Below are 27,952 nucleotides of genomic sequence, written 5' to 3' on the forward strand. Positions count from 1 at the left end.
TACTAGTAATGGCAGCGATCAGCGACTTATAGCGGGACATTCTAACACTGGATGGGAACTGACTGTCACTGACATCCCCAGTGACACTAATACAGTGATCAGTGCTAATAAAAAGCACTGACACTATACTAATGACACTGGGCAGGAAGGGGTTAACATGAGGGGCGATCAAAGGGTTAACTGTGTGCTGTTTTACACTGTAAGCACACTGCTATGCAGAGCCATACAAAGCAGTGTGCAGTAGCTGACAGGGGAGAGATCTGTGTTGTTTACATACAGACCTCTCCCCTGTCAGTGATAGTCGGCGACCGCCGGGTGCCAGCGGGAATCACCGGCCAGGACTCGGTGATCGACAGCTGAAGCAGCCAATGGCCCTCTTCTCGGAAATGCGAAATCACGTATATATACGTGATTTTGCACAGCCCTGCTGCCCTGTAGCAGTTTTTCTGCTATAGGGCCAGAGGCAAGTAGCTAACAAAGGGTCAAGGCTGCTGCATATCAGCTGCTGGATGTTTTTCTTTTATTCCCAGTACAATGTTTTATATGCAAACAGATTTGTATAAAACTTTATAATCCAAGAAAACTATTTGTGAAATAACAAAGGGCCAGGGACATCTCCTTGCGTTTCCCACAGGTACAGTAGCCCTTTCAAATGGACACAATCTACACCCCCCCCCTCCCCCATAGTGTGTACCTAGCCTTAGGGCCAGTTTACACCAGAATGCGGTGCAGGAAATGCACTGCACTTGCGTTCTGCAGCGCGTGTCAGTGATAACTTAATGGCACCCCAATCACAGGCCGAAAACGCAGTGAGTTTGTCTGCACAGGATCGCGGGTTACAGAAAAAAAAAATCGCTTGATTCCCCAACAACACAGTCTGTGTTGATGGGGGAATCCATACTGCGGAGCTATTGTGTTCTACTGGTGGGGGGCACAACGGGCACATCCTAAAAATCCTACATGCTGGTCGTACCCAAGTTGAATGATGGATCGACTTAGGTACAATCAGCCTGCTCATACATCGTTTGAATTTGGAGTGGTCCCTGCTAAACGTGACAAGATTTGAACCATCTATGGTCAGCTTTACACCTCATGTCCTGCTTGTCCCAACTCCATGCAGACAGCATCCTAGTTGTAATTCCAACCAAAGACCCCAGTGCTGGAGTACAAATCACTAAACCACTGTGCCGCCCACAAAGGGAGATTTGTATGCTGTATCTGGTCAGGACATTTCCAGGGACAAATCTTCAACCACTGGGAGTGTCCTATCAGAAAGAGTTGGCCCCCATACACAGTGATTACCATCCACCTGTAACCCGACTTAGCATTGTCATTGCAACAATCATATCAGCTCTAATGTCTGACCTGTACTAGAAATGGCCACCATCACCAAGCTAGCCAAAAATCATTCACACAAATATAAGGGTCTTTTGTTCACCTCCAGGGGTGGACTGACCATTCGAGCACTCGGGCACTGCGCGAGGGCCTGGGGTCAGTAGGGGGCCCCATGAAATGCCCCTGGTACCTTTTTCTATAGGCTTTTTTGAGTGTGGGCAAGGACACAGGGGCCCCATGAGCCCCTATTGCCTGGGGGCCCCATGTGTTGTCAGTCCGCCCCTGTTCACCTCAATCAGGTTTTGTATTCCCATACAAGTCCATGAGAACACAAAACCCCTTTGAAGGAGGCCAACTGCAAGTCAAACCACCTGTCATTGAATCCACAAAAATATTACCTGGCAACTCGATTGCTTCTAAATCCAGTTATTTATTGCCTACAAGGTATCAGTACAGAAGCCATAAAATCTAACGCATTTTGGCGAGGGCCTTATTCATATCATATACGTATGCTATGAATAAGGCTCTCGCTGAAACACGTTAGAATTTATGGATCCTGTACTGATACCTTGTGACCAATAAATAACTGGATTTAGAAGCAATTGCGTTTCTGGCTAATATTTTTGTAGATATCTGGTACCAGTGGATGGCTTTAGCCTGAGCACCGGCCTCCAGTTGGGAATCATTAATGGCTGGTTGAGCTTGGGTGAGTTTGCTATATCACCGGTCATTGAATTCTGAAGGATCTCAGAAGCATCTTAAACTGATGTTATCAACACCAGACAAAGCCCATCAATACAGACCCTGTGACCCCATTCACACCTGCAGCACCACACAAACACTCGCAAATGGCGTTCACGTAGCGTGTAAGTATGAACAAGTCTCTTCATTGTTAATGGAACCCCAAACGTGCCAACCAAGAAGAAGATAGGCATGTTTAATGCCTTGTTCAAAGGGAGCCTATGAATCCATGCCCTGTGAGGGGGCAGTGTTTACCCACATGGGGATGCACTGGTGCTCCATGCATCCCCATGTAGCAGGGTTGCCAACACTCAGTAAGTTTACTGACAGCTGCAAAAAGTTGTGATTCCTACAACTGTCAGTAAATGTCTTACTGAAATTTTATGTCAGTAAAAATCAGTCTTTTTTTTTTTTAGGCAGGTTAGTGTTGGCTCAGCAAGTGTATGAAAGAACCCCTTAACAGCTTGATGCAACACCAGCAGCCACTTATCCAGGCAGAGTTTGGAGCCAGATGGGATTATGTCTAAATAGAAGCAGGCTGGAGCCAGCGGCGGAAGGAGCAGGCGGATGCATTTGCTGATCCTGCTCCTCTAGTTCCGGCTGCAGATCTCACCTGTGCTCTGCCTGTTACTTCTCTGCATAGATAGGTAGTTGGAATGCAGTGCTTGTCTGGCGGAAACAGCTCCTGAAGCCTGTGCCCATGGCCACACAGCTACACTGCACTGTCCTTCTGAGTAACCTATACTGCTCTTCTGCAGCCCCAGTTCTCTATCAGGTACTGTCAAGGAGGGGGATTTGGGGCCAGTATTACAGCACTGTACTGGAACAAGGGGGCACCACTGTACTCTGCACTCTGTACACAGCGCACCTCTGAACCCTTCTCTCTGTATGCAGCGCACCCCTAAATCCTGCTCTGTGTATGCAGCACACACTGGAACCCTGCACTCTGTATGCAGCAGACCCTGCGCTCTGTTTGCAGTGCACCCCTAAATCCTACTCTCTGTATGCAGTGCACACCTGTACCCTGCACTCTGCATGCAGCAGACCCCTGTACCCTGCACTCTGTATGAATTGTACACCTGAACCCTTCACTCTGTATGCAGTGTACACCTGAACCCTGCACTCTGTATGCAGTGCAGACTTGAACCCTGCACTCTGTACCCAGTGCACAACTGAAGCCTACACTCTGTACGCAGTGCAGACCTGAACCGTGCACTCTGTATGCAGAGCACACCTGAACCATGAACTCTGTACGTAGCAGACCCTGCACTCTGTATGCAGCACACACCTGAACCTTGCTCTCTGCATGCAGAAGACCCCTGAACTCTGCATGTAGCACACACCTAAACCCTGCACTCTGTATGTAGCACACACCTGAACCCTGAACTCTGTAGACAGCACACACCTGAACCATGCACTCTGTACGCATCAGACCCTGCACTCTGTATGCAGCACACATCTGAACCCTGCACTCTGTACGCAGCACACACATGAACCATGCACTTTGTACGCAGCAGACCCTGCATTCTGTATGCAGCACACACCTGAACCCTGCACTCTGCATGCAGCAGACCCCTATACCCTGCACTCTGCATGCAGTGCACCCCTGAACCCTGCACTCTGTAAGCAGCACACCCCTGAACCCTGCACTCTATACTTAATGCACCGGCCTGGTATTTAATGCCCCCAAAAGACCCTCCCACTGTTAGTGCAGGAGGTGATACTGCTGCCTCCTGAATGTGTTTTTTTTCCAGCCAAAATGGAATTCTGCATTGAATTACAACTGCAAGCCAAGTGTTTTGCCTTGTGGCTGATGCGCAGCGCCATTGAGCTCAGCGGGCAAGTTTGACAGACAATGCCGTCTCTGAACCTTGACATGCTGAGTTAAAATTGCTGCATTATCAAGCTAAGCATTGAGGCCATAGCAACGTACACTCACCCCAGCAGCTGGTATGTTTATTTACAGGTAGGTGGTCAGGGAGCGGTTCTGTTGAATAATCCTCGTTTAGGCCACTCCCACTATTAGACACAATCTGGTCATGCCCAATGCTTTCTTTGGCACACATAACAGAACTTGTTTTCCAATTGTATCCCAGCAGGGTGGCACATAACTTGTCATGCTATGTTGACTTTTTAAATGTAAACCAGGCCAATTACCTGTTATGGGTATTGTCAGTGTTTACAGATTGTTTACACTTGTAGCACTAACCCCCTGGGGGGAGTCTCTAAGTTTTGGGTCCCCATTAAGCTCTGCACAGCCAGGCAACACGCATTTTCCACACTTTGCACACAGGAGTCAGTAAACAGTCCTTTTGCTGGTTTTTTGTTGCTTTATTAAGAGATTGAACTTGGATAGGATAAAGGAGTTATGGGATGCCCAATTTTATTAAAGAAATAGCAGAATCAGCATGTTTCCTGCTCTGGCACACTTAATTAAAATAAACAACAAGCACTTGACTGTGTTCCTGCTGGAACTATTACAGCCCTTAGTAAAGTAATGTTCTTCTAGGAGCTTGGTGTCCCCTGAGTGGATTTCTAGCAATGTGACAATGTGTAGGAGCTCTCGGTCCCCTTGGTGCACAGAATACCAGCCCACCTCTCTTTGGTATGTGATCCAAGGACAAGGTATGGGTAAGCTATGAACTGTCCCCTAAAGACTTGGCAGAACTTGCATCCAGCAGACCTCTCCCTTCTAGGCCCTGAAGGTGTAGATGTGCTCACACTGTCCTTGTCCTGCAACTTTCAGGCCTTCAGGCCTTCTAGCTGGGCTGGTTCCTCTCTAAGCTTTGCAAGCTGTCCTTCCCTGGTGGATGGCAGGGAAGTGGAGCTCTCTCTTTCAGCTTCCAGCCTGCAAGCAGAACCCCCTTCCTCTGGGACTCCCTCCCAGACTAGACAGCAGCACCCAGGGGCGGACTGACAACTCATGGGGCCCCCGGGCAATAGGGGGTCATGGCGCCCCTGTGTCCTTGCCCAAACTCAAAAAAAGCCTATGAAAAAGTTACCAGGGGCATCTCATGGGGCCCCCTACTGACCCTGGGTCCTCAGGCAGTGCCCGAGTTTCCAAATGGCCAGTCCGCCCCTGGCAGCACCTCTCAGCAATTCATCTTCCACCTGACTCCCCTGCCAGCATGGCTCTCTCATATTTATGGGCCAGTCTACCACACATTACCAGGGTCTCTTAGCCTGGGATTGGTCAGATTTCCATGACTATGCAGATTGAGGTCTCCGCCCTTCTGCCTACTGGCTTTTGGAAACTTCCGTGGACCTCCAGAACCAGTTGTAGGCAATAGAGTCCCAACCTGCTGAGCCATCCAGCCTGACCTCACACTGCACCAGGGACGGACTGAACATTTGGAAACTCAGGCACTGCCCGAGGGCCTGGGGTCAATAGGGGGCCCCATGAAATGCCCCTGGTACCTTTTTCATAGGCTTTTTTGAGTTTGGGCAAGGACACAGGGGCCCCATGATCCCCTATTGCCTGGGGGCCCCATGAGTTGTCAGTCCGCCCCTGCACTGAACCCACAAAAATTCAGGCTCACTCACTACCATGAGCAAAAAAAAAATGTACCTTACCCTAGCACCACTTAGTGCCCTCTAGAAAATGGCCATATCCTCACTGGCAAAAAAAATAGCTCCTGAGCCCCAGGAGCAAGGGCATCCCATAAGAAAACATGGAGGGGAAAAGGGAACAAACTTGGAAGGGGATATGTACAAATAAATACATTGTATCAAAAATAGAATACATACATTTTGAATATATATTGCAACAGTATATTTATATGTACAACCAAACTACAGCTCCCTGCAGCTAGCGACCATGAACAACAACATATGTATAGTAGCACAAGCTGCATGAGGGTGGAGCACCTCCTCCTGGAAGGAAGTCCTCCATAAGAGGAGAAAGTACAAGAGTCCAATTCTTGAACAGGAGGACAGCCGTCCATGATGTACCTGCAGAAACAGAAAAAAAACCCAAGACCATGGACTGTTTGCTGACTACAGTGTACAGGTGTGCAGGAGAATGCGTGTTGCCTGGCTGTGCAATGCTTTAGGGGGACCCAGGACTCAGCGACTCCTAGAGGGGTGGTGCTACATACTCCTTCTAATAGAAGTTATGTCAATTTTTCAAGTTGTCAGTAAAAAATGTGCTCTGTCAGTAAACTTTCCATCTTCTGTCAGTAAAAACATTGCGGGAGGTTGGCAATCCTGCTATGCAGGCTCTCCCATTGCTGGCAATTGGGACACAGCGGGTGTCCGGGCACTGCCGAGCTCCCAATGTGACATCTGTGGGTGCATTTGGGTCCATGCACCTGTAGGCTGTCACCTTGGGAGCGGCGGCTGTGTTCGTGAAGCCACTGTGTCCCAATTGCTAGCAATGGAAGAGCCTGCATGGGGATGCTATATATAGTGTGAATCCTTGTGAGCTATTAAGAATGAGGTATTCAGTGGGTGTGGGATCCAATCATTATCCCCCTGATGAAGTCACGTGACCCTGTGACGCAACGCGTAGGGGAGGGGCTCTGACGTCACGACGTTGCAGCGGCGAGGCTCGGCGATTCCAACGCAGACAGAGGCAGGCAGAGAGGGAGAGCAGAGGTATAGGATTGCTCACCCACTATTGACTGTGATATTTATGCCGCCCTGGACCACCAAGGAACTGTATATCGCTGTGAAATATCGCTACAGGCAGAAATAAATTTCCACTTTTTAAAAGGATAAGGCACCATGGTTTGTTTTTCTTTTCTCTACATCTGACCCTTAAATTCCACCTGGGTGAGAGGAGGAAATGAGAAGGAGATGACCCCTGGAGGGGAATAAGGAGATAGAGCTGGTCTTAATATCGGTGTATGAGCAGTTGTAAAAGGAGAAAGAGGAGAGTACAGGAGTACCTACATCTACACCTTGGCACATCTAAAATACAGAGCATTAACCCACCGATCCTGGAAGGATCAAAAAGTTTATTTGCCTGAATTCATTCAGGCAAACATAAAGGTGAGCACATAGGGAGACCATAAGGCACCTGGCGAGAGGGAATAAGGATTCACCTGCACTTTGGCACTTGTTTATAAAGACTTTATTTATTTATTTATGTATTACACTAATGCACGTGCACATTGGAATATATTCTTGCACTAATATTGCTGGATTGATCACATATAATTAGAGTGGCACTAATTATATTTATATTTTATTCATCTATTTATTTATTATTCACATTATATCAAGGTCCTATATTGATTATTATTTATTACACAAATTTAGGTTGTGTATGTGTGTATTGGCAATATATTGGTAATTATTCAATCATATTAGTTTATGGAATATCACTTATTATTATGATTTACATTTGATCTATATAGTTATTAATTAAGTAGAATGAGTACAGATTGGATATAGAGATATAGAGATATATATGTATACAAATAGGAGCGCGGCACTATAAATACCTTATATACTGCATGGGGATGCATGGGGCACACGGCCCTCATACAGAGCCCACATTCATACACCCCGTGTCAACAAGGCCTCAAATACAAAGCTTGAAATGGAAAAAGGGTCTTCTTTTTGTACGTTTGCCTAGACATAATGCAAATGCTCAGTGTCATGAAGTGTGAATGGAGGCCAATGCAATACACTAAATAACAGCAGCCAAGTAACCACACACTGCTAGAGAAACATGGCACTGACAAGAAGAAGGAAAGGGGAGAGGAAAGAGGAGAGGAAAGAGAAGGGAAGGGAAAGGAATGGAAAGAGGAGAGGAAAGAGAAGGGAAGGGAAGAGAAAGGAACAGAAAGAGGAGAGGAGAGGAAAGTAAAAAGAAAAGGAAAGAGAAAAGAAGAGGAAATAGGAAAGGAAAAAGGAGAGGAGAGGAAATGAGAGGAAAGAGAAGGGAAAGGAAATAGGAAAGAGGAAAGGAAAGGAAAGGAAAGAAAAGTAAAAAGAAAAGGAAAAAGAAAAGGAAAGAGCAAAGGAGAGGAGATGAAAGGAAATAGGAATGGAAAGGAAATAGCAAAGGAAAAAGGAGAGGAGAGGAAATAGGAAAGGAAAGAGGAAAGAGAAGGGAAAGGAAATAGGAAATGAAATAGGAGAGGAGAGGAAAGGAAAGGGGAAAGAAAAGAGGAAAGGAAAGGAGAGGAAAGTAAAAAGAAAAGGAAAGAGAAAATGAGAGGAAAGGGGAAAGGAAAGAGCAGAGGAAAGGAAATAGGAAAGAGAAAAGGAAAGGAGTGGAAAGGAAAGAGCAGAGGAAAGGAGAGGAGGTGAAAGGAAATAGGAAAGGAGAGGAGAGGAAAGGAAATATAAAAGGAAAGGAAATAGGAAAGGAAAAAGGAGAGGAGAGGAAACAGGAAAGGAAATAGGAAAGGAAAAAAGGAGAGGAGAGGAAATAGGAAAGGAGAGGAAAGAGAAGGGAAAGGAAATAGGAAAGGAGAGGAAAGGAAAGAGCAGAGGAAAGGAGAGGAGGTGAAAGGAAATAGGAAAGGAGAGGAGAGGAAATAGGAAAGAGAAAAGGAAAGGAAATAGTAAAGGAAAAAGGAGATTAAATAGGAAAGGGGAGGAAAGAGAAGGGAAAGGAAATAGGAAAGGAGAGGAAAGTAAAAAGAAAAGGAAAGAGAAAATAAGAGGAAAGGGGAAAGGAAAGAGCAGAAGAAAGGAAATAGGAAAGAGAAAAGGAAAGGAAATAGGAAATCAAGGGAAGGTAAAGGAAAGGAGAGGGGAGGAAGAGGGTAAAGGGAAAGGAAAGTGTCTGTTGGATAATTTATTTTATAACACACAAGTTTTCATAGTAAGGCAACCTAGCAACTCAGCACGCATGATCCCAGGTTGCTACAGGTAACACAGCCCCCTCATCCTTCCACTATTACCAATAAAAGGTTATTGGACGTCATTAGAAGTGGGCGGGTCGTAGAAAGATGACAGAGGTGGACTCGGTCAGATGATTGGCTGTGGTTCTAAACGTCAGATCCCTGCTGGCGAATGATGGAGGAGTGCGGCGACCCGGACGTGAATGCGGTGTGCCCATCCAGTTGTGTTTACATGTGAGGAGCGGGGGAGCCGGGAGCCGAGGAAACGGCGGGGGGAGAGAGGTGTGTGTGTGTCCGGACTTCATATAGCCTACAGACCGCCATTGTCCACACTGGGAGAGGTGACACCTCCAGGCAGTATATCCTTTATGTGTCCTGTCCTTATCATTTCCCCCAGGGTATGCTGAGACTTGTAGTTCCTCTACATGGCATGCTGCTTCTTCTTTCTGCTCTCTCTTCTACACATATGCTGGAACTCCTCCCTCTTCCCCAGGGAATGCTGGGATCTGTGGTTCCTCTGTAAGCATGTTGGGCTCCTCCCTCTTCCCCAGGGTATGCTGGAACCTGTGGTTCCTCTGTAAGCATGTTGGGACTCCTCCCTCTTCCCCAGGGTATGCTGGGACCTGTGGTTCCTCTTTAAGCTTGTTGGGACTCCTGATTCTACTCCTGGTTTTGCTGGGACTTGTAGTTCTCCTGCTGGGACTCTTCATTCTTCCCCAGCGTATGCTGGAACCTCTGTTTCCTGTACAAGGCCTGCTGGGACTCCTCATTCACCCCCAGGGTTACACCTCATACCACCTAATGTATGCTGAGAACTACGCTTTTTCCTCAAGGCCTGCTGGGACTCCATTCATCCCGGGGTGTGCTGAGTTTGTTGGTTCCTCTGTAATGTGTGTTGGGATTCTGCATTCCACCCAAGTGTATGCCGAGACCTGCGGCTATTCTGCCAGGCATGTTAGGAGTCATTATTTGACCCCAGGGTAGTCTAAGAGCAGTGCAAGGCCTGCTGGAACTCCTCATTTGTCCCAAGCATATGCTGAGACCTGTGGTTCTTCTGTTGGTGTGTTGGGACTCTGTGTGTGTTCAGGTCCTAGTCAGAACCCACCTGAGCTATCCCACCAGGAAGCTGTCATTGCACAAAGCCAGTCATAAGTGGCCAATGCATTTCCCGCTCCCTGGCCGCACGTATACAGGCCTCTTGTTCATGCACGGCTGTAGACAGAGAATACCTCAGCTGCCTATGATTGCGACTCCTCAATCTTTACCAGGGTGTTCTGAGACTTGCAGTTCCACTGGTCATGCTCGCTGAGAATTTTGATTCCTCTGCAAGGCGTGCTGGAACACCTCATTCCACTCTAATGTATCCTGAGAGCTGGGCTTTTTCATTTGACACCAGGGAATGCTGAGACTGGTGCTTACTTGGTAGGCAGTTTGGGAGTAAGGTTGAGCTCAGGCATGTTCGGATCCTAGTCACAACCCACCTGAGCTATCCCACCAATAAGCACAAAGCCAACCATAAGCAGCTGAGGCATTTCCTGCTCCCCGGCTGTATACATGCCCCTTGTGCATGAATGCCTCGGCTGCTTATGATTGGGACTCTTTTTATTCTTTGCTGGGGTATGCTGACACTGTTTTCCAGAGATATATTATTCATCCCCAGGGTATGCTGTGATCTGAGGTTCCTCTTCAAGGCTTGCTGGGACTCATTGTTTCACTCTAGGGTATGCTGAGTTCTCTGGTTCCTCTGCAAGGATTCATCTGCCCCAAATTACATCACAGATCTTGTCTCTAAATATCACCCAAACTGTACTCTCCGCTCCTCGCAAGACCTCCTGCTCTCTAGCTCCCTTGTTTCCTCCCATGCTCATCTCCAGGACTTCCCCCATCCTCTGGAACTCACTACCCCAATTTATCAGACTATCACCTACTCTGCTCACTTTTAAGCGATCTCTGAAAACCTATCTCTTCAGGGAAGCCTATCCTGCCCTCAGCTAATACTGGAATCTTCTACTCTTCCTACCAGTCCATCCCCCACAGTTACCTTTTGTACCACTAGCCCCTCCCTCCTAGATTGTAAGCTCCAAGGAGCAGGGCCCTCTAATCCCTCTTGTATTGAACTGTATTGTTGCTGTATTGTCTCCCGTTATATTATAAAGCGCTGAGCAAACTGTTGGCGCGATATAAATCCTGTATAATAATAATAATAATAATAATTGTTCTAGCCCTGTGTAGACTGAAACCAGTGGCTCCTCAACAAGGCAAGCTGTTGGAAATCATTCTACTGCAGGCTATGCTGAGACTTGTGGTTCTTCTGCAAGGCAAGCTGGGACTCCTCATTCCACCTTAGGGTATGACGAGACCTGATTCTTCTGCATTTTAGAGTAAAGTCTGCTTTAAATTTAAACAATTTGCGCTGAGCAAACTGTTGGCACTATATAAATACTGTATAATAATATAATAATAATAAAGGATAAGTTCACATTTTGATCAAAAATAAAAAATGCACACTTTTTTGCAGGTAAAAAAATGTGCATTTATTATTTTTTGTTGTAGGAGCCTGTAAAGCATTGCACCAGTGCCACCTGGTGCTATGCAGGTCTCCTGTAAACCTGTCAGTATATCTGCTTGCCCGTACAGGATGTACACAGATATTCTGACAGGAAGATTCAATGAACCACCACAGCGCTCCACAATGCCATGGTAATCCATTGAGAACTACAAGCAGACAGCCGTTAAGACTGTTGGGACTTATAGCTCATTCATTCACAGAACTCTGTGAATGAATGACACAGCTGTGTGGGCGGAGCCCCACACAACCGCTCTTTTTATAAAAAGTGACAACTAATATGGGGAACTTCTCCCCATACCTCTGTCACGGGGGAAGGGGGGGGATCGGGCAGCGGCTGCAGGATTGGGAACATGTTATATGTTCCACCCTAAAAATGGATGGAATATGTTCCCAAAGGTGAACATATCCTTTAGGGATATATAAATGATTTTTCAAATACAATTCGACCAGAAGAATGCCTCTCCCCCCAAAAAAATAGTTACATATAATTTTTGTATCATAAATTACTAGCCTGTTGCTGAAATGTGATATCTAGTTCGTATAGGCCAGGCATGTACAAAGTCCGGCCCGCGGGCCATTTACGGCCCGAGGGTCGGTTTAATACGGCCCTCCATGTCAGTGTGTCTTATGGAGCGAATATGGAGCGGCCGGTCCGGTATTTCCACCGCAGCCGTGTCAGAATACCGGGCCGGCCGCTCAGCTCTGCAGCGGGACCTTACCTGTTCCTCTATCCAGCGGCGCGCTGTCTTCCCGGCTTCTGTAGTGTGGGCGCTGGGCATGACAGCCGGGTGCCAAGTGCGCATGCGCAAGAAGCGGTGCTTTTTGTGAATGGTAAGGCGGTACCTGGGACACATGACGGATCCCAGAAGCCGCCGGACCAATCTTCTCACTCATGCGCACTGGGCACCCGGCTGTCATGCCGAGCGCCATTACAGAAGCCGGGAAGACAGCGTGCGGCTGGATCGAGGAACAGGTAAGATCAAAGAACAACTGCGGAAGTAAGAGCGGGTACCTGTCAAATTCAGGTACCCGCTCCCCACCTCCCCAAAGGTCAGCAGTCATCTGTACTGTCCGCAGTCTCTGGTCATCCCTGTGCTGTCCGCAGTCTCTGGTCATCCCTGTGCTGTCCGCAGTCTCTGGTCATCCCTGTGCTGTCCGCAGTCTCTGGTCATCCCTGTGCTGTCCGCAGTCTCTGGTCATCCCTGTGCTGTCCGCAGTCTCTGGTCATCTCCTGTACTGTGTCTGCAGTCCATTAGTTCAGAAATTTTTTTTTTCCTGTTTTCTGCCTCTAAAACCTAGGTGCGTCTTATGGTCAGGTGCGTCTTATACGGCGAAAAATACGGTAACTTGGCATAAAATAATTTATTTGCATTTAATTGTAATGGTTCAAAGAATGTTTGGAAAAATGTTCGGCCCTCCACCATGTTCACTTCATCCAATCTGGCCCTCTTTGAAAAAAGTTTGGACACCCCTGGTATAGGCAAAAGAGCTGAATTTAAAATGGCTGACAGCGTCACATTAAAATTGGAGAGATCTTGTGATTGGATTGTATAAATATATATCATTTTCATCTCTTACAGGTGACTGGTAGACGAGGGGCTTTTTAATATTTGATAGTGAGTATCAGTTTGTCAATGCACCCAAGGTAACGACTGTGCTCTGTACTGTTTGGATTATGGTCATCTTTGTGTCACAATTGGGGTATTTAGACAATGTACAAAACATCTATTTTTGGTGAAGAGAGTATTATTTACTCTTAACTTGACTTTTAGTGCAGTTGTGCTTAGTATATACACTCCACCTTGTAGACTGCAAACTAACATACTCGCCTTCATCCTCTCTCCTGAGTTCTTTTTCATGTCATACCCTGACTGGGGCTGCACAGCGTTTACAAGAAAAACATCCCAGCCCAGTGCCCACCCCAATACTGTAAACAAGATCTACCTGTGCTCAAATCCCAATAACTAGTACATGCATTTATCCATCAGGTGATAAAGGGGTGTAACCACATATTAACCCCCCTGGCGGTATTCCCAAGTGTAGCTCGGGGTTAACTTTCAGTACCAAAAGCGGTAACCCTGAGCTACACTCGGAAATACACTGCAGCGTTGCTCTGGGATCCCTCTTGCACTTATTTTGTCCTGCGCTCCCGCGATGACACCCCTGCAGCGTCCCGGCCATCTCCTTCGGCCGATGCGGGCATCTGTCTTCCGGGTTCTGTTCCCTGCGAGCGTCAGGACGTACGGGGGATGGAGCCGGTGGGAAATTTAAAAATGTTAAAAAGTGACTTCACTAAATGTGAACATTCACTAAACATTCACATTCACTAAATTCACATAAATCACATAGTATAACATTACTGTATCAAACCATTTCACATACATTTTGTCCCGAGTGCTTTGTCCTGTGCCCTGCCTGCATTTTTACTGTTCTTTCTGCCTGGAAACTGAGAAACGTCCATGGCGTCCAAAAAGCATCCCTTTATGTTAAAAGCGGTTTTAGACCGGCTAGAGAACAGTGATAGTAAATTAGAACCACTTGCAGAATTGAGTGATAATGATTCGTGGGGGAAATTCGTCATCAGACACTGAAAACGATTCTGCGACTTTGCTCAGTGATGTGCGAACTTGGCGCTATATTTCACATTTCAGTGTTACACTGCAGCGTTGCTCACATTTATATTTCACATTTCAGTGTTTTTGGTTTGATTATATTATTGAATTAAATGTATTATTATTATTGTTATTTTTTATGATTATTTATTATACTACAGGCCTAAAATAAAAAACTACATATTTCCATGCAAAAAAATGTACTGCTCTGAGCACAGAAATACTGACATAATCAGACCGCTAGGGAGGTTATCACTAGAAAGTCTGATGGACCCTCTGCACACTGGTATATACCCTTTCAAGCAAACTTTGCAATAAATATGGATATTTGGTTCACACATATTGCAATACATGCTTAACCTCCCTAGCGGTATGATCATGTCAGGAATTTTGTGCTGAAAGCGGTACCATTTTTTTGCATGGAAATATGTAGTTTTTAATTGTAGGCTGTAATTTTTAGGAATAACTCACTGAAATCTATCCGAAAAAGAGTCTATTAAACATTCCGGATATGATAAAACTTGAAACACGAAATCATAAATTATAATTTAATAAATAATCATAAAAAATAATATAATAATAATAAATTTAATTCAATAATATAATCAAACCAAAAACACTGAAATTTGAAATACAGAGGCAAATTCGCACATCGCTGAGCAAAATCGTTTTCAGTGTCTGATGACGAATTTCCCCACAAATCATTATCACTCAATTCTGCAAGTGGTTCTGATTTACTATCTCTGTTCTAAAACCGCTTTTGACGTAAAGGGACGCTTTTTGGCCGCCATGGACTTTTCTAAGTTTCCAGGCAGAAAGAACAGTCAAAATGCAGGCAGGGCGCAGGACAAAGCAGTGGCGACAAAATGTATGTGAAATGCAGTGAAAAAGCAATGACAGCAAAAATGTCATTTTTTAAAAATTTCAAATTTCCCGCCGGTTCCGCCGCCCGAACGTTCCGACGTCACAGGGACCGGAACACGGAAGCCAGATGCCGGCATCCGCCGGAGGAGATGGCCGGGGACGCTGCAGGGGACCCATCGTGGGAGCGAAGGACAAGGTAAGTGCTGCAGGGACCCCCAGAGAACGCTGCATGGTAAGCCCGAGTGTAGCTCGGGGTTACCGTTCTTGGTATAGAAATTCTACCCCGAGCTGCACTCGGGAAAACCGCCAAGGAGGTTAAGCTGGCAAACTGCATCAAAGTAACCCCTCTATGGCCAGTCCTACTCTGTTCTGCCTACACAAACGTTACTGTGGACACAATTCCAATACAGGAGAAAAAGACAAAGTGGGGAAGAGCTACCAGGTGTAGGTCTGGCTACTGACCCACAATACAACAAACAAGATATACCTGTTCTCAAACAGGTATATCTTCTCCAACAACTAGTACAATTTCACCCCAACACTGTGACACATCCTCTTCAAGCATTTGCCTCTAGATCAGCCTTTCTCACTCTTTAACACAGAGGAACTCTCTTTTTTTAAAATAATTTTCCAGTCTCAGGGAACTCTTATTAACCACTTGCCTACCAGGCACTTATACCCCCTTATTTACCAGGCCAATTTTCAGCTTTCAGCACTGCCGCACTTTGATTGACAATTGCGCAGTCATGCAACATTGTACCCATATGAAATTTTGATCATTTTTTTCTCACAAATAGAGCTTTCTTTTGGTGGTATTTAATCGCCACTGGGCGCTTTACTTTTTGCGCTATAAATAAAAAAAGTGCAACAAATTTGAAAAAAAAAAAAAAAGTTTCTTTGTTTCTTTTATAAAATTTTTCAAACAGGTATTTTTTCTCCTTCACTGATGTGCGTTGATGAGGGAGCACTGATGGGCACTGATAGGCGGCACTAAAGGGCACTGATAGGCAGTACTAATGAGGTGGCACGGATAGGCGGCACTGATAGACAGCACTAATGAGGTGTCACGGATAGGCGGCACTAATATGCGGCACTGATAGGTGACACTGATTATGGGTACTGAGAGACGGCACTGACTGACGGCACTGACTGGCATCACTGCTGGGCACTGACTGGCGGCACTGACTGGCACAACCCCTGGGCACTGACTGGTGGCACTGACTGGCAGCACTGCTGGGCTGCACTGGTGGGTGGCACTGGTGGGCAGCACTGGTGGGTGGGCACAGGTGGGTGGCACTGCTGGGCACAGGTAGGTGGCACTGCAGAGTGGCACAGGTGAGTGCACTGCTGGGCACAGGTGGGTGCACTGCTGGGCACGGGTGGGTGGAGCTAGTGGGCGCACTGCTGGGCGGAACTTGCGGGTGGCACTGCTGGGCACCGATCATCAGGGCACTGATCATCAGTGCCCTGATGATTGGTGCCGATCCCTGCTCTGACAACTGCCGGTTCTCGGCAGTACTTTCCTCACGATCTGACAGCGTGAGGAAAGTGCAGCCGAGAACCGGCACTTGCATTTCCCTGTGATCAGCGTGTCATTGGACACCGCTGATCACGTGGTAAAAGGCCAGTGTGATTGGCCTTTTACCACATCACGTGATCAGCTGTGTCCGTAGGACACAGCGATCACGGAGATCGCCGGGTGCGCGCCCCCTGGGGCGCGCAGGAGAGCGCGTTCTGGGAGGACGTCATATGACGTCCACCCAGAACTGGCCGGCCGCAGTGCAGCCGTCATTCGGCTATCTGCGGTCGGCAGCTAGTTAATGAATACTAAGTCTACAGCTCATGATGCATTAGTCTGATGGTCACTGGAAAGAATGTCCCTTACACTTGTGACCACTGAGAATAATCCCCTCCCTTGCACATGGCTAAAGAGATCTTTGTTGTCTGATTACTTAACTGAGTCAGGAATTACTCAAGGAACCCCTAGTAACCTCTGGTTGAGAAAGGCTGCTCTAGATATAGCTGGTATTGTGTGTGCTTGTGCATACATTTATTTTATATTTACACTAATCATTTTGTTTTTTTCCATAGATGCCTCTTGGACTGAAGCCAACATGCAGTATGTGCAAAACCAACTCATCTTCCATGTGGAAGAAAGGAAACCAGGGGGAAATTCTGTGCAATAGCTGCACTGGTAAAGGCAGTGGCGGGGGCAGCAATTTCAGCGGTGCCAGCAGCTCCAATACTGCTCACAGCGGGACTAGCTTTGCCAGTGCCTCGACCTCTCAACAGAATAATGGGGGCAGCACTAAGCAGGTGTGCCATTTATAAATACAATTATTGGCTTGCTGTAGTGACCACCAATGTCCATTGTTTTGCATTGCCCTAACAAAGATGGTTGTACTACTGTATTTGTCATTGGGTAGACTAGGCCTGAAAACTAAACTACTGTTTTAGTATACAAGCTTTGTTTTAGAAAGCTCAAAATGCTTTGCAAAGACTTGAAGAAAATAAATGAAAAACAAAATTAGATCACATGTGCTCTGACGCTCAGTCCTGAACAGTGTGGAAATTCCTTTGTTTATTTTTCTGTCCCAGCACTGAGCTGCATGCAGGCAGCCCATATTCATGAATGGACATACACTGGCTGTACAGATTTACCCGCACAGCCTTGTTTGACAGTTATGCATGGATGGTTACATGGACTCGAACACAGAGCCTGTGCATCCAGGGTAGTGCAGCTGGCCCTGCATATTTGTCAAACTTGGTTGTGAGGGTCCACCTGTACAGCCAATGGGAGTCCATTCACTTATACCGGCTGCCTGCGCACAGCTTAGTGTTGGGTAAGTAAACAAAAGCCTTTTTGCACTGTTCAGTGCTGAGTGCCTGTGTGAATGAGCCTCAAAGCCCAATTATTAATATATCTAGATAGGCATTGTACTAAACACTTTAAATTTGACCCTCCCAGTTGCATAGGGAGTCTAAAGATGACTGTGCAGTCCAGTGGGCTCCTATTAGTCCCTCTTAATAGCAGACTTGCTCTGACACTCCCCTTGCTTTGACTCTACAACACAAGTCTAGGTGAGGACATTTGTGTCGAGGGATAAGGCAGTGATTCAGCTTTGTCAGCATAGAGCAATTAAATGGGGGGGGCAGGAAGCAGCATTGGAGGCAGGAAGCAGAGAAATGTATTTTAAGGCATTTTAAAGTAAAAATCAGTCACAGATCATAGTTACATAGGTTGAAAAAAGACACAGATCTATCAAATTCAATAGAAAATTGAAATGATTAGAAAACCTATATACAGAACCTTTTAACCTTCAGTTGATCCAGAGGAAGGAAAAAAAACCCTATAAAGCATGATCCAATTTGCTCCAGCGAGAGAAGAAAGTTCCTTCCTGTGCCCCTGAAGGCAATTGAATATTTCCAGGATCAACAAACTCTGGTGTTAATACCTATGGATGATAATATCCATTTATATTTTTTGCATTTAGGAATTCATCCAGCTCTTTGTGGAAAAAAAAAAAATCTACTGAGCTGGCCAGAACTAGTCTTTTCCACATTTTCACAGCTCCTACTGTGAAGAAGCCTTTCCATATGTTACACCAAGTTCACTGTATGGACCACCTATGTATTTATTACATGATGGGCATATCCCCCTTTATCTCCTCTTCTCAAGAGATAATACAATCAGTTCCTCTAATCTTTCCTCATAGCTGAGCTCCTCCATGCCTCTTATCAGTTTGGTTGCACCTCCCTGCACTTTCTCCAGTTCCCCAATGTTCTTTTTGTGAATTGGTGCCCAAAACTAAACTGCATATTCCAGATGAGGTATTACTAATGATTATCATGACTATTAGAGAAGAAAAGGCCAGGCATATGTGGCTATAGTATTTCAGTATGTTGTAGTATTTCACTACAACATATGTCCTGAGTTTAGGTGTAGGACATTGTGTTGGTTTTTCTTTTTAACTACGGAACTATTATACATTTTACAGATAGTTGCAGCATTTACAGTTTAAAATACTGATATCTATTTTTGTTTTCCCAATTTCTATAGTCCAAGCAGGAAATCCACAGAAGATCTGCCCGTTTAAGGAATACAAAGTACAAGTCAGCTCCTGCTGTAGAAAAGAAGGTTTCCACCAAAGGCAAAGGAAGGAGGCATATTTTTAAGCTGAAAAATGTAAGCTGATCTTTGTTTTTGTTGACTTGTCACAATTCTGGCATGTTAAATCCAAGAATGTAATGTATAAAGAACATAAGCAGAGATTTTCTTAAAGGGACTATTTCGCTGAAATAAAAATGTAAAATGAAGTGTCCCCTGCAAAGAAGATGGTTAATTCTCACCCACTTGTGCTGCCGATCTTTGCTTTAGTTAAGAGACACTGCAGTCTGAGGATTCTTCAGAATTCAACACCTTCATCAGTGTTGGATTCTTTGTCTCCCTCTGTACGCTGTGGTTCCTCCTGCAGGCCTATACATCACTATAGGACATAGTAGTTAGGCAGGGACCAGTGGATCAGATGTGCTATGTGCAGAGGGGGCACACCTTAAAGTTTCAGATTGTGAAGATCCATCCGCCACTGGAGGTTTATCAGTACAGCAGAGATCTGCACACTGGACAGTGGAAAAGGTGAGTATTAACTACCTTCTTTGCAGATGACACTTTAGTTTACCTTTTCATTGTAGCAACATAGTCACTTTAGTTGAAAACCACATGTCTAAACAATCTCTTATCATTTTAAATTATTATGACTAGCCACGTTGTCTTGTTTCCTTCACAATAAAAATTGCCCATGAACATTTCAGATCAACACTGTTGGAGTTCAGGTAACAATGGCTAAGGAAATGTGACAATGTCCCACTATGCCAACAGCAGTGTTCTGATAAATATAGATAAGTAGTCAGTTATTAGACCTTTTCAAGCCCTTTCTGATTTTTAAAACCTCAGTTCGCTAAAATTAAATCCCCTTTGCAGCCCTATAAAGTGATCTATTACTGTAGCATGCATTAAGGCCAGGCAGGAAATTTTAAGAGGAAAACTAGTAATGACTGCTTATTTCATCTGAAATATTAGTACAGTCATATTAGTACAGGGCTACTTTAAATAAATCTATACTATTAACATGTACGGTGTCATTTTGTTTAGCCTATTAAGGCCCCGGAAGCCGTGTCCACCATAGTGACTTCAGAATCCTTATTTCATAAGGTACGTTTTTTTATTATTATGACCGTTTTCTGAAAAATAAAAATTGATATTTAAAAAAAATAATTAATTGCAGTTTTAGATTGCCTGCCTGAAGTATACTGTATGTTACAGCCATGTGTAGATACAGTGAGGAACATTTCTCAAGCAGAGTTGAGACACAATCAGGCTGCCATTCATTAAGAACAGTTTGTGTGGTGGTGCTGTGTGTGTTTTTTTTTTTTTTTCCCCCTTCTTTTTCAATACATATTTGTGACCTCTGCACCTGGTATACTGTGTAATCGCCTAGGACAGATTTGTCACTTAAGATTTTATTCTAACCAGGCACTCAATTAAGAAGTGGTCAGGAGCAAGTTTTATAAACTCAGTGCTATTTTAGAGCAGCAGAGGGTGAAATTTATGGATCAAGCTACAAGCTATTAGTAAATCTTTCTCATATTCGATCTTACTACTGTGTGCTGTACGGTGAAGCTGACTTCAAGCAATGCAACAGGAACACCGTAGGATCCGCTGCACACACTGTTGTAATAATGCTGTTTTGTTTTTGTTTTTTTTTTGTTTGTTTTTTTAATAATTTGCTCTCTGTGCTATTATCCCTTACAGATATATGCCATCCCTCCATGCTTAGTGCCCTAATTCTCATTACGTTTTGCAGCCAGAAGTCCTGTTCTCCATGCTGGAGTGATTAAAACAACACTGTAACTAGTCAGTGCACACCATGAGCTGTTCCAGGGAGCAAAACTTGGGCCTGTACTCTAGAGGGAGTTAGAATGACCCTGCCATCACCCAGGAATGGGGCAGGTGAGGCAGCACCACCAGTGGGAGGGGTAACAAGAATATGTTGATTGTCTAAAGCAATTACACCCTTCAGACAAATGGGGTTCAAGAACGTCAAGGGTCGACGATGTAAGGTGAGTGTAGCAGTGCAGCAGCTTACCCCACCAGAAGCTTTCTAAAATCATCCGTACATGTAGATTCAAGCCAATACAACCATGTTTTAGTAAACCTTTTAGTCGTATCTTTGAGGGAGCTAGTCAGACTTTCCATTTCCCTAATGTCCTCCACTTTAAGGATCCATTGCCAGAGAGTTGGCGAGTGCACCAAATTCCATACGGGCAAAATACATGCCCTGGCAGCATTACCTAGGTGCCTCACCACCGATTTTTGTTTGTTTTTTGAACACGTGGATGATGGTATCTCATTGTGGTGCAGTAGGTAATAGGAGATGTGACAGGTAAAGTCCTGTCTGTAAATTTTTGCATGATCGCATGTACTCCATTCCAAAAATGACTGAGAATTGGGCAGAACCAAAATGGATGTAGCATGTCAGCATGTCCCCTCTCAGCACCACACCCCCAACACGTTTCAGGCACAGTAGGATAAATACAGTGCAGCAGTGTTCGGGTGCGCTACCACTAGGTTAAGATTTTATATGCTAGTTCTTAAATAACATAAAAGGAAAGGGTCAAGATCTTTCTGCACTGTGTCCCGGTCCAGAAGTTGGAGGTAATTTTCCCATTTGTCTAGATACCTTGGGGGGCGGGGGGGGTGTCTGCAAAGATTATCGAGTCACTGTTTGTAGGAAATGGCTTCTGGAAACATCTTCAACCCCGACACTCCTTTTCATAGGTAGTCAATGGTCTCATAAAGGAAGAAGCCACTGGTGGGCAGCGCAGAAAGTTAGGAGTTGAAGCATATGAAAATAACCCAGGTCAAAGAAGTTTTGGTTCAGGCGCATCTGAGTGGCAGTAATTCATTTGAAGTCTTTGATAAAATGTGTGGCAGAATAAACATTTTAAGTAGCATTTAATGAGTCATTAACTCACAGGATGTGATTTGTTGCAGGGACTGTACTATCAGATCGGTGATGTGGTGTCTGTCATCGATGAGGATGATGGAAAGATATACTATGCCCAGGTCAGAGGCTTCATTCAGGATCAGTACTGTGAGAAGAGTGCTGCTCTAACCTGGCTCATCCCCACCCTCGCCAGTCCTAAAGATCACTTTGATCCAGCTACCTACATCATAGGTGTGTATAACAAGTCTTCATCTGTTGAATGTTTCTGATATTGTACAATATAATGAATGGAAACAGCCAGCTGCAGATTTCTCAAGATCTATTGATATGTATCAAACTACACATAGAAACAAAGTTTTTCAAACATTAAAGTTTATACCGAGATTTACTTCCACGCCTCCTTCCCTTCTTCTAGAGTATGTTGTATTGTTATTTTTCTTTTAACTTGTACCTTGGAGACAAATGGCTTTTATTACTCCCTGTGATGTCGTCAACAAGTTTGAAAAATTCTTGCGGGGGGCAGCTGCTGGGACAGTTGACACAGCTCCGGCCCTGCAGAACTACACCACTCAAGAGCCCATTTCCTATACACAATGTGTGAGCAGGCTCTTGGAAGTCAAGGCAGAAGCATTGTTTTGCTGGAAAAGAAATCAATGTATGCATGTGGAAAGAAACAGAGAGAGGCAGGGATACAAGTTCTGTTGTGCTACAGGATAAGTCTGACAACCCTGCTTGGGATTTCAGTGAAGCAGAGGCACTGTGTTGTCAGTCCAAAGAGGAGGTTAGGAGCTGGATTTCTGGCAGATCACCAATTCTGCTCTTGCAATATTTTTAAATATTGCAGAGATGTACTTCATTTGCTTTAGTTTTTAATTTGCGGTTACATCATCTGTTTCAAGGACACCTCCATGCACTATTGTGTCACTGGGCTCTGACGTATCACCACAACCCTTGTTCTCACAATGCTGCATTGTCCATTCTTACTAGGATCGCACTGGTCTCCAGGCAGCCAGTGTCTATTTGACAGGTTGTGTTCTGCACAACACAACCTCCCTTTATACAACCTGTGAGTGAGAGACTGGCTACCCAGAGACCTCTGCATTCCTGGAGGTAACAGACAATGTAGTATCACAAAAGGACCTAGCACACATCAGTATGCAGAGGGTTTTCTAAAAGTGCTTTTTATTTCTAACTGCCTTCTCATATCAAGATACAAATATAATAACAATACATTTTTTAAAAAGTGCTGTAGTCTTGCATTGTATGTGAGGACAGAGAAGGCTCACTCACAACTAGGCATGTATTACGACTTATTCTTCTACCCCTAGACTTAGCGAGCAGTTTACCCTTGTGGGGTGGGTTGCCCACTGCAGAGGTATTTTTTACAAAATATTCCAGTGTTCAGCTTTTCATTTCAATACATTTTTCATGAAGAATTATATGTTTTTAGAAGATACAATTGCAACCGCTGTGGTGTGTACAGATCGGAATATTACCTCAAGAACAGATCAGTCAAAAGCGGCCGTACATAAAATAACAAATCCGTTACAAGTAACAAAATAGAAAGTGTATTAAAACAGTACATTTATCATGTTATAACAATGGATCAGTGCACAAAGCAAAGAATGTCCATACATCTACAGCCTGGAACCACTGGTGAAGGAGGTGTCAGTGTATGATGTTCACAGAGTATATGATCAAACCTAGAAATACAAAAGAACAAACCACAATTGGTCCCTGCGGGAGAGCCAGAAAAAAAGGGGAGCGAGAGAGTCTAAGAAAGGACATCAAGAGTGCCCAAATCCGGTTCATGAAATCTCTAATTATGGCAACATAAAGCTATCTGTTGATATAGAAGAGGATCCAGAGAGTCCATTTTTAAGACATTTCCCATGGGTATCCAAAAGAATGCTGGAAAGCTTTTCATTAATAGGAAAAACGTCTAGGCGCCGGCGAACTTCTGTGAAAGATATGAACTGCTGTTTCCAAGTTTTCGCTATGGTTTGTTTTGCTGCCAGTAGTACATAGGTCGGTGTTCAGCTTTTAATATTCTATCTTGACTTACATTTCTAAAGAGAATATGCTAACCAGGCCCAAACAGTCTGGATGCCCCATGGGCATGATTTGATGTGAAATGGGCTCCTCAAACTGTCCTGAGTCTTCCGTCTCACTGCTCGTAATGTTGGCAGGAAAATCAAAACTATAAAGTGAGAGTGTCTTTCAACACACAGAAGGGCATTCCAAGAAAGTGATCTATTATTGACTTTAATCAGAATATCAATTTGTTTTTTTTTATTGATCCCAGTCCCAGCTAGATGGTTAATGTCCTTCAAGTGGGCAGTTCCTAGGCATGCCACCCCAGTAGCACTTGCAGGCTAGCTGTGTATTATGCCAATTAAAAAGTGACCTCTTCTTATTCACTGTACTCATCACCCATTCCTTGAGCACATATAACTGGTTGCTTTAGCCCTACAACTTAGGAACCTCTCAATCCGCCTCTTTTCCATTAAATTACCCTAGCAATTGCATTCGTAATTTTTTTACTGGATATGTTTTATAGCAAAAAGTAAAAAATATATATATATATTTTTCAAACGTGTCGGTCTTTTTTTGTTTATAGCGCAAAAAATAAAAACCGCACAGGCGATCAAATAGCACCTAACGAAAGCTCCATTTGTTGGGGGGAAAAAAGGACATAAATTTCATTTGGATGCAGCGTTGTATGACTGCGGAATTTTCAGTTAAAGTAACACAGTGCTGTATCGCAATAAATGGCCTGGTCAGGAAGGGGGGTAAATCCTCTGGAGGGCAAGTGGTTAAGGTAAACAATGTTTAGGCATTAAAACCACTTTAAAATTGATACTGAACATTCCACATGAATTTGTGTATTTCTTACTACTTGATATAAAGTATATGGAAGTATTTACCTATGGTAGTGCTGTTTGTCATGTCTTTAGTGTTTGATCATGATGTTTTGTTTTGGCTCCCCTAGGACCGGATGAAGACCTCCCCCGCAAAATGGATTGTTTGGACTTTGTCTGCCATGCCCCCTCTGAGTACTTCAAATCTCGCTCCTCTCCGTTCCCCACTCTCCCCTCCCGCCCTGAGAGGGGCTTTATTTGGACTCGCATTGGCCCTACTCCGGCAATTACGATAAAGGACACAGTCAGCAATAATGTATAATCTTAAGTGGATTTTTGGACTCTGTAGAGGAACTTTTGAATGATTATGATGGCGGCAGTAGAGGAACTTTAGAAATAACTCTTACTTTGTGGGATCTTATGCTAGCTGGAACCTGAAGGGGCATTCTCTGGATCTGCTAAGAAATGAGACAACTGTCACATTCATCTAATCCACATTCAAACTTAATATAATTTAAAAAAAAAAAAGTGTTACCTATAGCAACCAGTTAGATTCCAGCTATCATTTATGAAAGTGTAACAATGCCATCTTTTTAAAAGGGGTCAGTCCAGTCATTGGTGATATTTCAGTTAGTGTGTGTATAGCCAAAAATTTTTTTCCAGTTTTGAGTGGAATGATCAATATGCCCGTCAAGCTATTCTTGGTGTTTGGGTCCCCGCTGGGTAGATTTATCCTTTTGTATTTGGGGACCATTGTTACTGAGAGAGAAAGCAATGGAGAATCCAAAACTGTTACAGTTGTAACCAGGACGGGAGGTGAGAGGGAATCTTCCAATGGGTACACCTATTCTAATGACTGGTGTCTAAGAGGGAGGTTTCTCCTCACTCTGTAGAGATTTCCTCCCACTTTCTGTTGTGTCTCTGGGGCAGGAATTGAAGGTTAACCTCACCAATGGGACACAGACAGTAAAAAAAACAAATTTATTGGTTTACCCTTCCCTTCTCTAGTCAAATCCAATCCCGGTACATTTCTCCAATTCATATACAATTACCCATTTTTCATCTCTTTAAAAACACAGTATATGTACACCTGTACTCAGAGAGAACTCAGGCAGGCCTTACAACACTGCTTGGGATTTCTGTGCAGCAGAAGTGCTGTCAGCTCACTACAGGAAGTTAGGAGCTTGCTGGATTTATAGCAGGACCAACAGGTATTTTTCTATAATCGCGCTGTTTTTAAAGAGACTAAATGTGAGGAAATGTGCACGCATTAATGAGATGTACTGAATGTTTGTTGTTTTAAATTAAAAAAAACTGACCCAATGCATAATTACTTTAAAGTATAACTAAAGGAATTTGTTTTTTTTAATATTTGAATAGAGTTGTGAGGGATTAGAAGCGTTGTGGGTTTTTTTTTTTTTTTGCTGTTAGTAACTCTCCCTCACAGGTACACATTCTGTAAAACTCACCACACGTTACAGTCTGATTGTGCAATCTCCTTTTAGACTCACCAGCAACTATGTAATGCGAGGGTCTGCCTAAATCAGGGTTTCTCAACCAGGGTTCCTCCAGAGGTTGCCAGGGTTTCCTTGAGCAATTAGCAATTTGTGCCTCTCAGGTAAGTTCCCTCTGACACCATTGATCTTTTCGCTATCTGTAAGGGAGTAATTCTTCTCTATGACCACAAGTGTAAGAAGCATTCTTACCTCTGACTATGACACTAATGTATCATGAATTGTGGAAAAATTAATTTTTAGCAGGGGTTACCTGAGACCGGAAAGTTATGTCAAGGGTTTCTCTGCATTGAAAAGGTTGAGAAAGGCTGACTTAAATGGATATAATTTGATAGATTCGGTAGTTCCTCATATTACATGGTTTTGGTAAATATACATTTTGATTGTACAAAGATTATATGATCAGAACATGTAACATTTATGGGGGGCCCTAAGGGAAGGTTTCCTTCACAGTGGAAGTATAGTCTCTTACATCTTGTTGTGCCTACAGGAGAGGTAGTGAAGAGGAAATACCCCCTAATTGGACACAGATGGAAAAGGAACTAAAGAGTTTTGGCTTCAGTTTTACACTTTTTATTAAATGATGTTTTACGGTTTCTTTTTTTAAAATTTGCATAAGGCCTTTTATTAGGAAAAAAAAAATTAAGGGTTAGTCCACCCAAAAGTGATAATTTAGTTTTTGGTAGACGCTGGAACATTAGACCCCCTGATAGTTTTTAGGTCTCTTTGAGGGACTATATTGGTGAGATCTGTGCACTGAGTTCCTGGGTCTGCATACCTGCTTCTGATTGGTATGTACTGAGATAGGCCGTTCTATGCTGAAATCTCACCTTTTACTATAATCACATGATCATTTCAGGTGTTACAATAAGAAGTTCCACAGTTCCCCTTAGTATCCATACTGGTGTGCAGCACTTTTCACAAGTACCTCCACAAAGGTGGAACATGTGGGCATAGCTGAGGATGCCGTATTCTATGCAGCAGGCTGCTTACAATGTAAAATCAAGCTCTGTGTACACCTATGGTTACCGGAGTACATCAATGAAGATTCTAGAAGTCTAGACTACAAACTTTATTGTGGTTTGAAAAGAAACACATTTTTTTTTAATTTGTGTGTACAGAAAATAACGGCTAATTATGTAAAATGAAATGTGTGTTTTTTTAATCAATAGGTACAGGTATATATAAACTTTTAATAAACAAGATCGACAGTGAAGGAAATAAGTATTTGATCCCCTGCTGATTTTGAATGTTTCCCCACTCACAAAGAAATGATCAGTCTAAAAATTGAATGTTCGGTGTATTGTAACACTGAGAGACAGAATAGCAACAAAAATTCTAAAGAAATGCATGTCTAACAAATTATGCACTGATTTGCATGTTCATGAGGGAAATAAGTATTTCATCCCCTAATATTCAGCAGGATTTCTGGCTGCCAGGTGTCTTTCATACAGGTAACAAGCTGAGATTAGAAGCAGTCTCTTAAAGGAAGTGTTGCTAATCTCATTTTGTTACCTGTATAAAAGACACCTGTCCACAGGAGCAATCAAACAATCAGATTCCAAACTCTCCACCATGGCAAAGTCCAAAGAGCTGTCCAAGGATGTCAGGGACAAGATTGTAGACCTACGCAAGGCTGGACTGGTCTA

General features: G+C 44.0%; 1 protein-coding gene across 5 annotated transcripts; it reads left to right on the forward strand.

Moving 5' to 3' along the window:
• The first annotated feature begins 9,037 nt into the window (after positions 1 to 9,037).
• Positions 9,038 to 26,112, forward strand: GATAD1 (GATA zinc finger domain containing 1). 5 transcript variants are annotated; one of them, XM_089692141.1, is made up of 8 exons: positions 9,081 to 9,158; positions 11,099 to 11,224; positions 13,026 to 13,061; positions 17,013 to 17,237; positions 18,982 to 19,107; positions 20,074 to 20,133; positions 21,976 to 22,159; positions 24,921 to 26,112. In XM_089692141.1, the coding sequence occupies exons 4-8, from the start codon at positions 17,013 to 17,015 to the stop codon at positions 25,109 to 25,111; spliced, it is 786 nt and encodes a 261-aa protein (XP_089548267.1). In that variant the 5' UTR covers positions 9,081 to 9,158; positions 11,099 to 11,224; positions 13,026 to 13,061; the 3' UTR covers positions 25,112 to 26,112. The 5 variants fall into 5 exon arrangements, with proteins under 5 accessions (XP_089548265.1, XP_089548269.1, XP_089548267.1 ...); XM_089692139.1 differs by lacking the exon at positions 11,099 to 11,224 and having other exon boundaries at positions 9,038 to 9,158; XM_089692140.1 differs by lacking the exon at positions 11,099 to 11,224 and having other exon boundaries at positions 9,095 to 9,217.
• The last annotated feature ends 1,840 nt before the right edge of the window (positions 26,113 to 27,952 follow it).

This window comes from Staurois parvus, unplaced genomic scaffold (assembly GCF_062004578.1).
Source record: "Staurois parvus isolate SC_StPar_1 unplaced genomic scaffold, SC_StPar_1.0 ptg000576l, whole genome shotgun sequence".
In the NCBI taxonomy this organism is placed as follows: domain Eukaryota; kingdom Metazoa; phylum Chordata; class Amphibia; order Anura; family Ranidae; genus Staurois; species Staurois parvus.